The sequence below is a fragment of the Castor canadensis genome, chromosome 11 (genome assembly GCF_047511655.1).
Source record: "Castor canadensis chromosome 11, mCasCan1.hap1v2, whole genome shotgun sequence".
Taxonomy (NCBI): domain Eukaryota; kingdom Metazoa; phylum Chordata; class Mammalia; order Rodentia; family Castoridae; genus Castor; species Castor canadensis.
This window is the reverse complement of record NC_133396.1, coordinates 27,592,953-27,608,290: the sequence shown is the minus strand read 5'-3', so window position 1 is coordinate 27,608,290 and position 15,338 is coordinate 27,592,953. Positions and strand designations below refer to the sequence as shown.

General features: G+C 36.0%; 1 protein-coding gene across 13 annotated transcripts in view; it reads left to right on the top strand.

Annotated features, from left to right (window-relative positions):
• The window catches only part of Mbtd1 (mbt domain containing 1), a 64,792-nt gene that overhangs the window by 29,838 nt on the left and 19,616 nt on the right, over positions 1 to 15,338 (top strand). For 11 of the 13 annotated variants that reach the window (XR_012438635.1, XM_074046070.1, XM_074046074.1 and 8 more), the window contains 7 exons: positions 337 to 451; positions 2,247 to 2,329; positions 10,919 to 11,036; positions 13,588 to 13,722; positions 14,039 to 14,127; positions 14,309 to 14,543; positions 15,188 to 15,243. Coding sequence is in view for 12 of the 13 variants with exons in the window: in XM_074046070.1 (XP_073902171.1) it covers positions 337 to 451; positions 2,247 to 2,329; positions 10,919 to 11,036; positions 13,588 to 13,722; positions 14,039 to 14,127; positions 14,309 to 14,543; positions 15,188 to 15,243 (831 nt within the window). In the remaining variant the exon portion in view is untranslated. The remainder of the gene's footprint in view (positions 1 to 336; positions 452 to 2,246; positions 2,330 to 10,918; positions 11,037 to 13,587; positions 13,723 to 14,038; positions 14,128 to 14,308; positions 14,544 to 15,187; positions 15,244 to 15,338) is intronic. The other 2 variants (XM_074046065.1, XM_074046066.1) reach the window with 1 other exon arrangement.

Sequence of the window (15,338 nt, the reverse complement as noted above, 5' to 3'; positions counted from 1 at the left end):
CATGAGTGAATAACACTGGCTCTGGTCTACTGTAAGAAGAAGTCAGATACCCACCACAGCCTGTATTTTAACATTATGGGATATAATTTTTATTAACATATTAATTTGCATATTGCTTTTTCAGTCTGTGCCAACTCTGCTGCCCATGTTAGATATCTACATTATAGTGGAACTCCAGTAAAAATTTCTCATGTTAAAATTCCTTGTGTGTTTCCTCTGCTTTAATAATTTTCTAAACCCTTGATATTAAGCAAAATGAGTAGTATGCAACCATGTTAAATTTTGGTGGTGGGGGGATGAAAAAGAATCCTATTTACTTAACTCTTCTTGTTTCAGGGTAAGCCTCCAACAAAGAAAGCAAAAGTTCTTCAGAAACAACCTTTAGTTGCTAAACTAGCTGCTTATGCTCAGTATCAAGCTACCTTGCAAAATCAAGCAAAGACAAAAGCAGGTAATAACTGGTGAATGTGACAGGTGAAATACTTAATATTGATTACTAGTTTTAAGTTATTGACATTTTAAACTTGGGTTGTGTTTCATTTAGCTGTTTCTGTGCTGTTAGCACATTATGACTAGGCATCCTGGTGAAAGTTTTGGTTTCAGTAAATTATTCTAGAAGGCAGTGATTACATATACAAGCAAAGTGCTAGTGGCAGTCTCCTTAATATGATTTGATTCAGTTAAATTATTTTTTATGTACTTCTACCCTATGCTGTGGATAATAGAAAGCATTATGGTAATAATGGATTTTAAAAAATAAGGCATTTAGCAGACATCAAAGGATTAAGGAGAGGAGAGTAACAAGGGACTGTTTCTAATAGAAGAGTCTTCATGGGAGCATAAAGGCGAAAAGATAAGTAGGATGTAAAATAACTTAGAATCCTGGTAAGATCAGCCTGGGGTTAGCATGTATAGTGCTTGCTACTCCAGAGTCTAAGACAGGACAGTCTCTTGACCCTAGGAGTTTGGGACCAGTGTGGGCTACATAGCAAGACCCCTGGTCAAAGAACAACAAAAAAGCCAGGTTGTGGCTCAAGAAGAGGACCTGCCTAGCAAGTGGGAGGCTTTGAGTTCAAACCCCAGTACCATTAAAAAAAAAAAAAAAAAGCCAGGCATTGTTGTGCATACTTATAATACCAAGCCTCAGGAGGCTGAGGCAGGATAATCTCAAATTCAAGGCCAGCCTGGCCTACATAGTGAGACCTTGTCTCAAAAAACAGGGCTAGGCAGCGTATCTTAAGTGGTAGAGTAACTGCCTTGCAAGCACAAGGTCCTGAGTTTCAACCCCTAGTACCTCCAAAAAAAAAATAAAGTCTGCAAATACAGGTGGGGCATTCCTTTTTTTTTTTTTCTTTTATTATTCATATGTGCATACAAGGCTTGGGTCATTTCTCCCCCCTGCCCCCACCCCCTCCCTTACCACCCACTCCACCCTCTCCCTCTCCCCCCCACCCCTCAATACCCAGCAGAAACTATTTTGCCCTTATTTCTAATTTTGTTGTAGAGAGAGTATAAGCAATAATAGGAAGGAACAAGGGTTTTTGCTGGTTGAGATAAGGATAGCTATACAGGGCGTTGACTCACATTGATTTCCTGTGCGTGGGTGTTACCTTCTAGGTTAATTCTTTTTGATCTAACCTTTTCTCTAGTTCCTGGTCCCCTTCTCCTATTGGCCTCAGTTGCTTTTAAGGTATCTGCTTTAGTTTCTCTGCGTTGAGGCCAACAAATGCTAGCTAATTTTTTAGGTGTCTTACCTATCCTCACCCCTCCCTTGTGTGCTCTCGCTTTTATCATGTGCTCAAAGTCCAATCCCATTGTTGTGTTTGCCCTTGATCTAATGTACAGGTGGGGCATTCCTAATCAGAAAATCTGAAATCTGGATTGAAGATGTAGGTCAATGATAGAGCACTTGCCTAGCATGCACAAGACCATAGGTTTGATCCCCAGCTCTGCAAAAATACAAGAAATCTGAAAGCCAAACTTTGAAACTTTATGAGTACCAATAAAGTCTATGCAAGTTTTTCAAAATCTAGGAAACTTTGAAATCTGAAACACATCTGGTCCGAAGTAAAGACCTATGTGATAGGAGCTAAAAGCTCACGTTATTTAGCTAAGTTCTTCAGTCTTACAGAAAAATGAAAACTTTCTTTAAAGGGCATAAATTAATTTTGTTTTCTTCCATATTGTGACAGTAACAGTCTTCTTTTTTGAGAATTACAGTAATACTGCAATTTATTTTATTGCAGCAGTTTCCATGGAAGGTTTCAGCTGGGGTAACTACATCAACAGCAATAGCTTTATAGCAGCTCCCGTTACCTGTTTTAAACATGTGAGTATGGAATTTCTCACCTTATTTTGAAATGCTTAGCCACTGTTTAAATCTGAAGGTACAGTAACCCCTGAGTGTCTTATCTTAGAAGGTGTTTGCGTTATACCATAAAATGAAAATGTTTCTCTTTTATTAGTTATTATACTTAATAGCTAAAAATACTTCCGTACATTTTACAAGTAAAATCTTTCCATAAAGAAATTGTAGTTTGAGGGCTAGGGATGTAGTTCAGTGGTAGAGCACTTGCCTAGAATGTGTAAAACCCTATGTTCTATCCACTGCGCTGCAAAAATAAATATAAAAATAAAAAGATTGCAATTCAGAATGATTTTTAAACAGGGAAAAGTACTGGTCTCATCCAATTTTCATATTAAATTGAACAGTATAAAATTACTGATTTTTCTGTCAGAAATAGTTGCATATTGACTGTCATATAGCTCAACTGCTAATAGAAATCATGCATCATGTATGTTATGTAAGTTTTTGTGATTTGCCTAGATAATTCAGAAAAGAATCTGCCAGTTTTGTTCTTGTCTACAAACGTTAAGCAATACACACACACAAAAGAAGGAAATCTTAGTGATAAATGTGAACTGAAATAAGTGATCTGTCATTGAAAGCCATTTAAAAAATGTTCTTTTCAGAACATCTGAAGAAATTCAGAATGTCAAAAATGTATCTGTTGACAAGTTCTTTTGTTTTACTTTGTCTGCCCAATATTTTTATCTTGACTAAGTTTAATTTACATAAAAATTATATACATAAATAATTAAATTTAGAAAATAATGAACTTCTGTTTACACTTTGTTGATTTAGGACTTTATTTTTAAACAGCAGCATGTGAATGAAATTGAGTGTGGTTAATTTCCAAATGAATTTCCACTCATCCATGGCTAGTAAAGGATTTTGATCAAAATCAAGCGTATTAGTTCACTTGTTGAAATAGAAATTAAAGCCCAGTAGATTCATTGCTTTTTTCCTTTCTTGAAAGTACAAATATTAAGCCCTTAGTCGGTGGGATGCTGTCTAAAACAATGCTAGTTGCTCATCTCAGTGTAAAGTGAGTGATTTATTTTGTTGTGCTGTTGCTAGTAGTGCCCACCTTAGTGAAATATATACATGGCACCAGCCATTTTAAAGAGAACTACAGGGAAAAGCACCTGCCCAACATGAGCAACACCCTAGATTCTGTTCCCAGCACTGCAAAAAAAAACAGAGAGATAGATTGAGAACTATAAGGTAGACCTTGAACTCTCCTATTGAGGGTATTGCTTTCTAAGTGCTAAGAAAGCCCAAAATTAGATGGTGTTCTCCTTGTAGTAACTATTCATCTTAGATCCCTGAAACATTTGTCTGTTGTCTCTTCTGAATGGATTTCATCGCTCTTCAGATCTCCTGTTGTATCTTTGACCAGTTATACCATATTAAAGTTCTTATAAGAAAATATTACAAATAATTAGATTGATTTTACTTTCAGCTTTGCCCTTTTAGAATCAAGATATTCTATCATACGGCTGGTAATTCCACCCTTAAAATAAGTATAATTTCCTCTTGTTCTGCTTAAATTTAGAATTTTGCTGTGGTCCTGCAGTAGGTATTAACTCCTTCCAGCTTCCTGAGAAACTAGAAAGTGCTGCCTCTCAGTTCTCCTCAGTTCTTCTCCCATGAGATTACTACTACTCTCTTTTTACAGGTTAAAAAACCAAACAAAAAAAATTTACTTGAAAAGGGACTAAAAGACTAAATACTAAGTTGAGAATTGTGGTTACTTGCAAAGGAGAGTTAGAAGAGTAGGATTGGAAGTGATAATCAAAGGAATGTTAATCTCAAAATGTTTTAGTTTTTTTACAAGGAGAAAATTTGTGTATTTTATAGTTAACCTCAAGTTCAAGTAAAGAATAGGATGTCCTATCGTGTAGAATAGAATAGTTAACCTGATCTGTGTTATTAATAGTGACAATATCGAACCTCCTCCTTCTCACTCAGAAATGAGGCATCTCTCTCTGAAATACGTGATTGCCGTACTTTACTGTTCCACTTAACCTTTCTTTACTGTCTTCTCCTTTTCAAATAGAAAAAGCTTTATACTAGTAATTCCTAACTATGTCTTAGTACAGTGAGTTTGCTTTGTTACCTTAATCACCGTCTTCATTCAGAGCCATTTAAGAGGTCAGACCTCATGCTAAACTCAATTTTGTCCTTTAGAATTACTCTTCATGCTTCTCTCCCCGCAATAGTTTTCTTTGTCACTAAGGATAGTTGGTGGGTTTGGCTTTAGGAAGTATATTTTCAGGAGCTGCTGGTTACAGAAGACCCTACCTTGAATTATTAGTCTTGTAAGACTTGATGCTGCTCTGACACTGGTTCATCTATAGGGCTCCTTCCTCTAGACTCTAGGTCTGCTGGCTCACCCTCTTGAACACAGGGTAGGAGCCTTTTCCAAACATAACTTACAAGTACATACACAGTGTGTAAGGTGGAAGCAGAGCTGGTATGACTGAAATAGGAATTGGCATGGGGGCAGAGTCAGAGTTATGACAGCGTAGCTTCTTTAACTTAACCCTTCCTCTTCTGCAATAAGGATCCCAGATTCTTTCTCTTTCTCAGCACTCAGGTATTATTGTGATTAGTACTAGAATTACAATTTCAATATAGAATTCTTCTTTCCATGTATCTTTAAATTCTGGGAACGAGTTTTCTGCAAAGTATATCATAAAACTCATAATTGCTCTAACTATGCAGAGTGGTTACCTAAGTACAAAAAGGACTTTTTTTTTCTTTTTGGTGGGAAGGGGATTTGAACTCAGGGCTTGACACTTGTAAAGCAGATGCTCTATGGCTTGAGCCACACTGTCAGTCCATTTTGCTTTGGTTATTTTGGAGATGGGGTCTTGAGAATGATTTGCCCAGACTGGCCTTGAACTGATCAAGCCTCCCACATAACTAAGATTACAAGTGTGAGCCACCAACGTCCAGCTCAAAAGTGACTTTAACAACAACAACAAAAAAAATACAGTGGAAATTGAATCCCCGTTGTCCTTTAATATATCTACTTCAAAATCTACATTTTATGATTATTATATATTTATCATTCATTTTATTGAGGTAGTAGTTTTTCAGACCTTTTCTTGAAGCATAATTCTCATAATCCCTAAATCCCTAATAAAACATGACTCAGACCACAGAACACAGCCACTGCAGGGCAAAGCCTTGGTCTCTAATCCTTGACTTCTCTTTTCTTAGCAATCCCTGGGTTAGAAACCAATGAATTAGGTAATGCCACTTTTAATTAATCTTGAAGCATGTGTTCACAAAGCTGGAGGCATCTTTATGATGCTTTAGCCTAACCTAGTCCATCTCTTTTTTTTTTTTTTTTTTTTTTTGGCAGTACTGGGATTTGAATTCATGGCCTCCTACCAGACAAGCACTCTGCTATTTGAGCCATTCCACTAGCCCATCCATCCCTTTTTAAATGAAGAAACTGTTGCTTCTTTTCATAATTTAAAGTCTTTTTTTCCATTTAGTTTTTTATTGTTGTTGTTGTTAAGTCCCTACAAGCAGTATCCATAATCTATGAACTAGAAAAAATCTCCAAAATATAAATACAGTACCATGTGCCATTTAGGTACACTATAAATATTCATGAAAAATCACAAATTTCTTTTTTCTACTAGTGTCGTGGGGTGGGGGGGTAGAGAGAAAAGGTCTTGCTGTGTAACTCACGTTGGCCCGAAACTAGATCCTCCTGCCTCAGCCTCCCACATGTTGGGATTACAAGCATGTACCACCATGCCCAGCTCAGTAGTTTATTTCTGAACCATGGGAGCCTCTAGTCAATTTGTGTGAATTCAGAACATTTAGTTTATTTCTAAAAGACTGAATTCTTTTCAATTGAAGGTTTCCTACTTCTCATTGTTTGCCATATAAAACCAAGTATTTCTTTTCTAGGTATTACTGTGCAAACCAGAATGCACTAATAACAAATGTACATAAAATGACATAAATGCTAAATCATATTATTTCAGTTACATATTTATGGAATTCTTCTGTTTACTATGTGAACTTATACTCTTATGGCTTGTTGATACATCATTGCTAAAACCAAAGTGTAATTATCCTTTTTTCTCTCTTGGAAAAAAATCCCTTAATAAACATGTCTCCTAAGATTTTTTTGAGACAGATCTGGCTATGTAGCCCAGGCTGGCCTTGAATTTGCTGTGCTGCTCTGGCTGTCTAGAACTCTTGATGCTTCTGCCTTAACCCTCCCGAGTGCTGGAATTATAGGCGTGTACCAGTGCATCTGGCTGCACCATGACTTTAAAGCTGAGTTTATCATAATTTTCATTCTGCCTCTATAGGCATACCTGGTATTACTTAACATAGTATATTCTGTTTCCCTTGTTTTGTGTCTGACCTGAATGTCAGCTTTGGTAAAGTTAATCTGTATTTCTTTGCAACATATATTATCCATAATTTTTTTGGTTTTAAGGACAGAAAAACAAAATGTCTTTTCTTAACATATCTGCAATTAGCTGTGTATAGTAAAACTCATGTTTTTGTCAGATATGCTTATTAATAGTATTTTTCAACTAAAATTACTTCTTGGTTATTTTTGCTCCAAGTTTTTGACACATAAAACTCTTAAAACTTGAAAATTAACAATATGATTTCACCTCCATTATAACTAAAGATAGAATCTTTGGTATATCATACCAGATTGCAAAACTTCTTTTCAATGATAATAAAATTTAGCTTCTGGCGCTTGTCAGTGCTCTATCTGAATTAGGTATTAAGAGTATTGTCATGAAGTAGGAAAGCAGTGAACTCTCATATGATGGACATCATCCTATCTTATGTTTTAAAGAAAACCTAATTTTTAAAAATTTTAGCAAAGCATAGTGGTACACACCTGTAATCCCAGCATTCAGGAGACAGAGATCAAGAATTAAAGGCTAGTCCAAGCTACACAGGGAAACCCTGTCTCAAAAAAGCCAAACAAAAGCCTAAATAAATGTAGATTATTGTCTTAATTTTGGTCTGTTCCTGAAATGGTTTTTGTTTTTCTTTTGTGATCAACTAAGCTTGAACAATATTGGTTTAATACATTTTTTTAAATGTGGACTGTTTTATGCCTTTCAAATTAGTGGCCTCGGCTTCCTGTCTCTTTTTACATACACATAGCATTTTCTTATCCTTAACCTTTTACTCCCAAGCCTTCCGCTTTCCTTTTATACTCTCCTTAATACTCTGATATACTCTCTGATACCAAAAAAAAATAGATACAGATTCTAGTATCAGATTGAAAGATGAAAGGACTTTCTGGAGAAGGTGGGAACAGTGTATTCCATTTCTGCTACTTGCCAATTTCAATAAGTAGCATGTAGGAATTCTAATTTCTTGTTAATTTTCTGTAATGTTTTCTCCTGTTTTTTGGCCAAATAATATTTCACCTTTCTCTACTAGATGCATTTTAGTAACCTTACACTTGTTAGTCTTAAAGTATGTTATTGGTGGCTTTTTATATACTTGCCACATCTTGGGCATAAATTCATTCCTGGTTTCCTGTATGCAACTTCAGGTCCAATCTCTGCACACTTAAACTCTTACTAATATTAAAGACTGTATGTGGTTATCAAAAGTTATAGGTTGGCAGCTCTGTAGAGGGAAATCTTTATTTCTGCTTGAAAGCATCGTGTATGCTCCCTGAGTATCTGTATACTAGCCATGTGGGCTACTGGACTATCTGGAAATGTTTTTGGAGTGCATAATGTAAGACATCCTGACCAGTTATTTTCTTAGTCAGGTGGAGTTGTCATATTTTTTGTGTTGGGGACCCCTCAGCATTCGAAATTGGCCATGTCCTGCAGGACCTGATGACAGCTTACCTTGCAGGGAAGGAGAGTCGCTCCCAGATAGCTCTCACGAGTGGCCCTGGAGCAGGAAGTGGTGGAGCAGAGCTTCCTTGTTTGGGAGGAGCCTGAGTGGACCTCGCGTCCTGAGTCTGGAAGGTAAATTTGTTGTTACCTGTAAATGATGGTTCTGCTAGTTCATGCTATGCCAATCCAGACTTTCAGAGGTATCCCTCCTGCCAGCAAGAGAAGACTGATGACTTGGATGAAGATGGCTATCAAGCCCTGGGTCATTTAGTCTTCTACACTTAAGAATATTGATTTTAAACAAAAAGGGCAGATGTGTGTATGAAATCATCTTCTTTCAACATATTGAGCACATACTGTGTTTTGACTGGTGCTCTTTCTTGTTGATGTTTTTCTTTCTTCATTTTTTTTCTCAGAGTGAACCATATGGATTGGTTTAAGAGGGCCTAGCAGAACCACAACCTTACAGGCAAGAACAAATGTCACTTTCTGCTACTTTCTCCTATACCAATCCAGACTGTAGGGACTAAAATCTAAGATCTCCCAATCAAGTGAACATTACATTTATTTTTTAAGTGAATGTATTGAATTGTATTCCTTTAATAAAATATGACTAAAAAGTAGTCCAAATAAATGCTAAGGCTTAAAAAAAAAGAAAAGTCAGAATGACAGATTATCATATCTAGCTCTAAAGGGCATCCTGTGTGCCAAATTCACTTAGCAACATGCCCATCCATCCTCCAGCTTGTCAGCACAACTATGCCTCATCTCTAAAATTAAACCTAATTCTCAGATTTGGCAGTCAAGCAAAGAGGAATAGATCCCCTACTTCAGTTTAATGCAGTTTTGTATGTGTACTTAACTTCATCTGTCTGCTCAATTGGTCATTCTCACAGAAATAAGTATGTGGTCTTTGTACTAGTAATTAGCTTAGTCCTTGTTACCTGTTTTCCTCCCAGCTTCTCCTTTTCTGGTTGTATCTGCTGGCAATAGGGATGGCCCTATAGTCTAGAATGATATAGGGGGAGATAGCAGAACCTAAAGGGTCTGAGCTTCCTATTTGAAAAAAAGAAAGGGAGTCATTAATATTTTTATTTATTTATGCACACACAACTCAGGGAGGTAGGTATGTGTTCCCTCCTATAATCACACATAGTTGAGATAGGGCATGTCTGCAAGTTATTGAGGTTATAACATTGCTTGCTACTCAAAAGCATAGCCATTAATTTGGCTGTGTTTGGTTTCTAGACTTGCCTTAGTTCAGTATTACTTGGCATTCTCTCCTCTCCTTCAGAAATTCCATAAATTACTATAAGGATAGGAGGTGAATACTGCTTTAGGTGAACCCTCCTGTTAGGTTAGCATTCACCTGAGGGAGGGACCTTCCGTGGAAGACATTTACCTATTGTACAAATTGGCTATTTCTTGTAATTCTTAAATGTCTTTGTTTCTTTAAGGTTTGATGCTGTTTCATTTTTTCCTGATGCATTCATATTACCAGTTTTTTTATAACCTCGCCTAACTTTTGTTTATGTCTTAGGTTTTAAGTTATATTTAATGAATAACTGATTACCCAGGGGCACAAAGACTCTTTAGTATTATCAGCATTTATGTGTATTTCTAAGTTCAGTTGATTTAATTTACTATTGCATTAACTCCAGGTGATGTGCATTTTCTTGCGGTTTAAGGATTAAGATGTAATAGAAATGGTAATTTTGAATTGAATGTTTGGAAAATCCCTTGGTGTGATATTCATTGAGTCGGTTTTCTGAGTCTCCATCTTAATTACTTGGTGTGGAGGCTATCGATTACCAGTTCAAACATTGAAAGTTTTCTCTTTATAGTAATTCCTACAAGAGAAATTTTGAAGTAATAAATTATTCAACAACTTACTATGGTACTCATTTCCAAAATATCTTCACCTCCACCTTTTGAACTATACAGTGCTTTTCCCTCATATCTTACTGAGACTGTATTTACATTCTTAAGTTTATCTTTAGTTGAAAATACAGCTAAGCTTTATTTCTCCTTTTCATGTTGTTGGGAACCTCACTGCTGACTGGAATTATTTTCCTGTTTGCTCTTTGACCAGATCTTTTAAAATTAAGAGTTAGTTAGCTGGATGCCAGTGGCTCATGCCTGTAATTCTGTTTACTTGGGAGGCTGAGATCAGCAGGGTCAAGGTTCAAGGCTAGTCTGGGCAAATATTTTTCAAGACCCCATCTCCAAAATAACCACAGCAAAATGGACTACAGGTGTGACTCAAGTAATAGAGCACCTGCCCTGAGTTCAAACTCCAGTCCCACCAGAAAAGAAAAAAAAAAAAAATTAAGGGTTAGGTTTATGCATTTAGGACACATTAAAACTACTAAGCCTCTCAAGTCAGCTTTATCTTGTGAAATTCATCAAATTTGTAATTTAGCTTTTAGAATCATTATTGCTTAAATCTTGTGTTGAGTCTGTTGAGTTTTGAAATTGACATGGATCTAATATCTGCAAATTCTGTCTTCATCTTGAGTTTAATCCTGACACAGGTTTTTTTCCAAATAAAATTCTGTGCAAGGGTGAATAACAATTATATTTTTAGAGAAAAATGAATAAAGTTACATTTTTCCTTTAATATTTCCATTATTGATGGTAATGCTTAATTTTGAAAGACGTGTTTTAGGCTTTATGTTGTTAAGACAGTAATTTAATAATTTTTGCATGACAGGCGCCTATGGGGACCTGCTGGGGTGATATCTCAGAAAATGTGAGAGTTGAAGTTCCCAATACAGATTGCAGTTTACCTACCAAAGTCTTCTGGATTGCTGGAATTATAAAATTAGCAGGTAAAAAGCATGCATGATGATTTCCTAGAAAATGCCAATGATACTTACAACCTTTCTTTTAAAAGCATGTTTATCAATTTTACAAGTATTGCAAAATAAATGATATGATATACAGTAGGAGTTGGTAATTTTTTTTCCATAAAAAGCCAAACAATATTTTCAGCTTTGTGGCCCATACAATCTATCACAACCACTTATCTATACAATTACAGCATTCAGGCATCTGTAGCAATTCATAAATAAATGGACATGACTGTGTTCTAGTAGAATTTTATTTAGGAACACTGAAATTTGAATTTCATGTAATTGTCACATCTTACAGAATATCATTCCTCCAAGGCTCTGAGTTCAAACCTAGTAACATCACCTAAAATGTGAAAAAAAATTTTAGATTCCAGGCCAACTGAAAAAAAAAATCTGGCATAGGCCAGATCAGCAGGCCATAATACAGTTTTCCAGTTGATCGTGTAGGTAGATGATTTGAAAAGTAACAAAACTTGAGGTACTTAAAAAAAAAAAAAAAAAATCCATGCTACTAAAAGTAAACAATTATTGGTAGTATCAGACATTTTGGATTCTTCCTTGATCTTCATTCCCATGCCCTACATTATGTCCAGGCCTTGTGAGTTTACAGCTCATGAAGTACATTTGTTGGGAATCTACTACGTTAGATATTATGGACAACTGATGTGCAGAAGTGTAAGACATGGTTTTTCAGTGGGCATACCATCTGTCAAACGTTGAACACTGCCCCAGGCTTTATATGACAAGGTACTCAGTGAATGGTACAGTAGAGGGTACTATATTACTTTAGAGGAGGGGCAGCCACTCAAATAGGAAGAATATTGTTAGGTAACTATTGTAAGAAGAGATCTGACTCATTCTGTGCTTTCTAGTCTTTTCCAGTCTCCCTAAAACAATCTGCATACTGTTCTGTTGTATACTACTGATAGACTTAATTTGCCTAAAACAAATTTTTTTTTTCAGTCCTGGAGATTGAATCCAGGGCATTGCACATGCTAGGCAAGCCCTCTACCACTGAGCTACATCGTCAAACCCCTAAAGATAATTTTAATTCCATTTTTCTATTCAGACATCTTTAATGGCCTCTTTGTCCTTAAAAGATCAAGATGGTCAACCATTTACAGCTATTGATGAGCTGCACCTTTACCCAGTTCAATACCACACCTTTTCCTTAATCTTTACACTGTAATTTAAAATAATAAGATATTGGGCTGGAAATAGGACTCAAGCAGTAGAGTGCCTACCTAGCAAGTGTGAAGCCCTGAGTTCAAACCCCAGTACCCTCAAAACAGCTTAAAATAACAGCATATTGCTTCTGTCCCAGATTGTTTAAGTCAGTTGCATTTAAATAACTCTAAAGATAAATGCCTTTAATGTACAAGAATTATTTCTAACTTCCATTTCATTTCTGATTTTACATTTCTATTTTGTCTATTTTTTTCTATTGTGCATTATGTTTTCTTTTCATTCACTAGAAGTAAACATGCTAATCTTAGACTAGAGTTCAGTAATAATTAGCAAACTCATAAGTTGTCCTATGAATTACTGAATTTTAAAAATAAAGGCTTAGTGCTGTGTATTTTTATCATAGATAATAGTGCAAGAAAACGCTAAGTGAACTTGGTGACTTACCTGAAATACAAATTTATTAGCCCTTTGTTATTCCACTAAAGTCCTTATATTAAACCCTATCCTGGGACTGGGGACATGACTCCAGTAGTAGAAAGCTAGCCTAGCAAGCATGAGGCCCCAAGTTCAATCCCTAAAACTTGGGTGGGCAGGGAGAGTGGGGAGAACAACCTATTAACATAAGGTTAGCTAAATTATAAATAGTATATATTTGTCTATGATTTCACATACTTTTATTTGAACTTTAGTATTTTCAAATAAAATAGAGAATTTTAGCTTTGCTTTGGAGGGGTTTTTTGGCAATACTGGAATTTGAACTCAGGGCCTTGTGCTTGCTAGGTAGGCACTTGACCACATGAGCCTCGCCTCTACCCCAAAATTTAGATTCTTGAAGTAGACAGATCCAAATTTCCAGGAGTAATTGGCCACTTCATCAGCTGAATACTTTACCTGGATTTCTGTGACTGACAGGGTTTTATTAATATCCATACCTTCTCTTTTACTTTTAAAACTATGCAGTCTAGTTAGAGCTATTTCCACCCCAATATTTACTGAGATTTTTTTTTTTTTCTCTAGAATTTGAAAACTTATGGGTAAAACTGAAGGGCATTCAAAGAAGGAAGCCCATGCTCTGAAAATAGTTGAACTAATTGCTTTGATTTTCAGTTTGGTCCACAGACCAGGAGGAAAAGCATCACCAAGGGATTTGTTATAAATGCAGATTCCCAGCCCCACCCAGTATCTGCTAAATGTAAATCCCTGGAGTAGGGCCACCTCTGTCTAACAGACTGCAGGTGGTTCTTTTGCAGATGCATGCTAGTGCTAAACGACCACTACTACTGCTCTGTCACTTCCTTTAGCTTTATTGTCTGATTGGTGATGGGTTTGTTTGTTTCAGGATACAATGCCCTTTTAAGATATGAAGGATTTGAAAATGACTCTGGTCTGGACTTCTGGTGCAATATATGTGGTTCTGATATCCATCCCGTTGGTTGGTGTGCAGCCAGTGGAAAACCTCTTGTTCCTCCTAGAAGTAAGTAGGTTATTTACCCTTCCTGTAACTTGAAATATATATGCCTTAATGCTATCTCACACATAGTAACCTTTAGGTAATACAGAAATTAAAATGATACTTTTTTATATCAAGTAACTTTTGTGTCAGCAAAACATACACTTGTTCTCTCTCTCCCTGTTTTTGCCCCCCACCCCCTGCCCACCCCGCAATCTGAGCAGCTATAATTACAGGCATGATTCGATGACACCCGGCTTGTTTTCTTTATTTTAAACAAATAATTATGAAGCAAGTCTACTTTCTGCTAAAGTATAACTGATTGTTTGTTTTGTTTTAGCTATTCAACATAAGTATACAAACTGGAAAGCTTTTCTTGTAAAAAGACTTACTGGTGCCAAAACACTTCCTCCTGATTTCTCACAAAAGGTAAAAAGTTCTGAAGAGCTCTTAAGAAAGAGTAACTTCGATTTTAAGGCATTATTACTTCATGAACTAAATGATTTGTGTTAAATACTAACTGCATTCAGTATTTTTGACAGTAGAGTATAAAAATTACTTGTAAGCCTGTTATGAATTCCCAACAGGTTTTGTCTGCTTTTGTTTGAAGGTTTCAGAGAGCATGCAGTACCCATTCAAACCTTGCATGAGAGTAGAAGTGGTTGATAAAAGGCATTTATGTCGAACACGAGTGGCAGTGGTGGAAAGTGTAATTGGAGGAAGATTAAGGCTAGTGTATGAAGAGAGTGAAGATAGAACGGATGACTTCTGGTGCCATATGCACAGCCCCTTAATCCACCACATTGGTTGGTCTCGAAGCATAGGTCATCGATTCAAAAGATCTGGTAAGCAGCTATCACATAAATTCCTACTGAAGGTATCAGTGCAAATGAATCTTACTACTTGTTTATTTTTCTTTATAGAATAGCATAGACCAAAATAGCATTCTAGTTGTTTGGGCTGCTTATCTTATCCTAACTAAGGTTTACAAATTTGTATCCTTATTCCTTAATGTTCCTTCTGCGTGTTGTCAGTTTTTAAATACACACATTTTGTACATGAGGTCACAGATTGACCCCCAGCACCACAAAAAAATAATAATCACTTTGGTCTCAACGACCACTGTTTTCTTACTCTTTTCTTTTCCAGCCCATTTGAAAGCTAGAATGATAGATAATCTTCCTACTCAATTTTAATCAAAATGGCAAGATTAAATGTGATTAGACTTAATACTAGACACATTAAAATATGCTTCTATAGTTATAGTTCTCTCTGGAATTTCAGCATTCTACATAACTGAAATGTATTCAACAGCATATGCACATGTACTCTGAAGAGAGAAAAGACTACTAATTTTACATGTAGAAGACATGTCTTTTTGCCATATTTTAGAGTATTATGTATCTTATGAGTTTGAAGCCTTCAAAGAAACATGGGTTTTGGTCTTCTCACAAATGCTGACAGATTAGTATGTAACTTTTCCTTGTAGATATTACAAAGAAACAGGATGGACATTTTGATACACCACCACATTTATTTGCTAAGGTAAGAAGTTTTTATAAGAACCCTCATTTGTAAATTAGGTTTGAAAGAGGGTTGTGGGGTTTTTTTTTCCTAAAATTATGGAAATCACAATTACA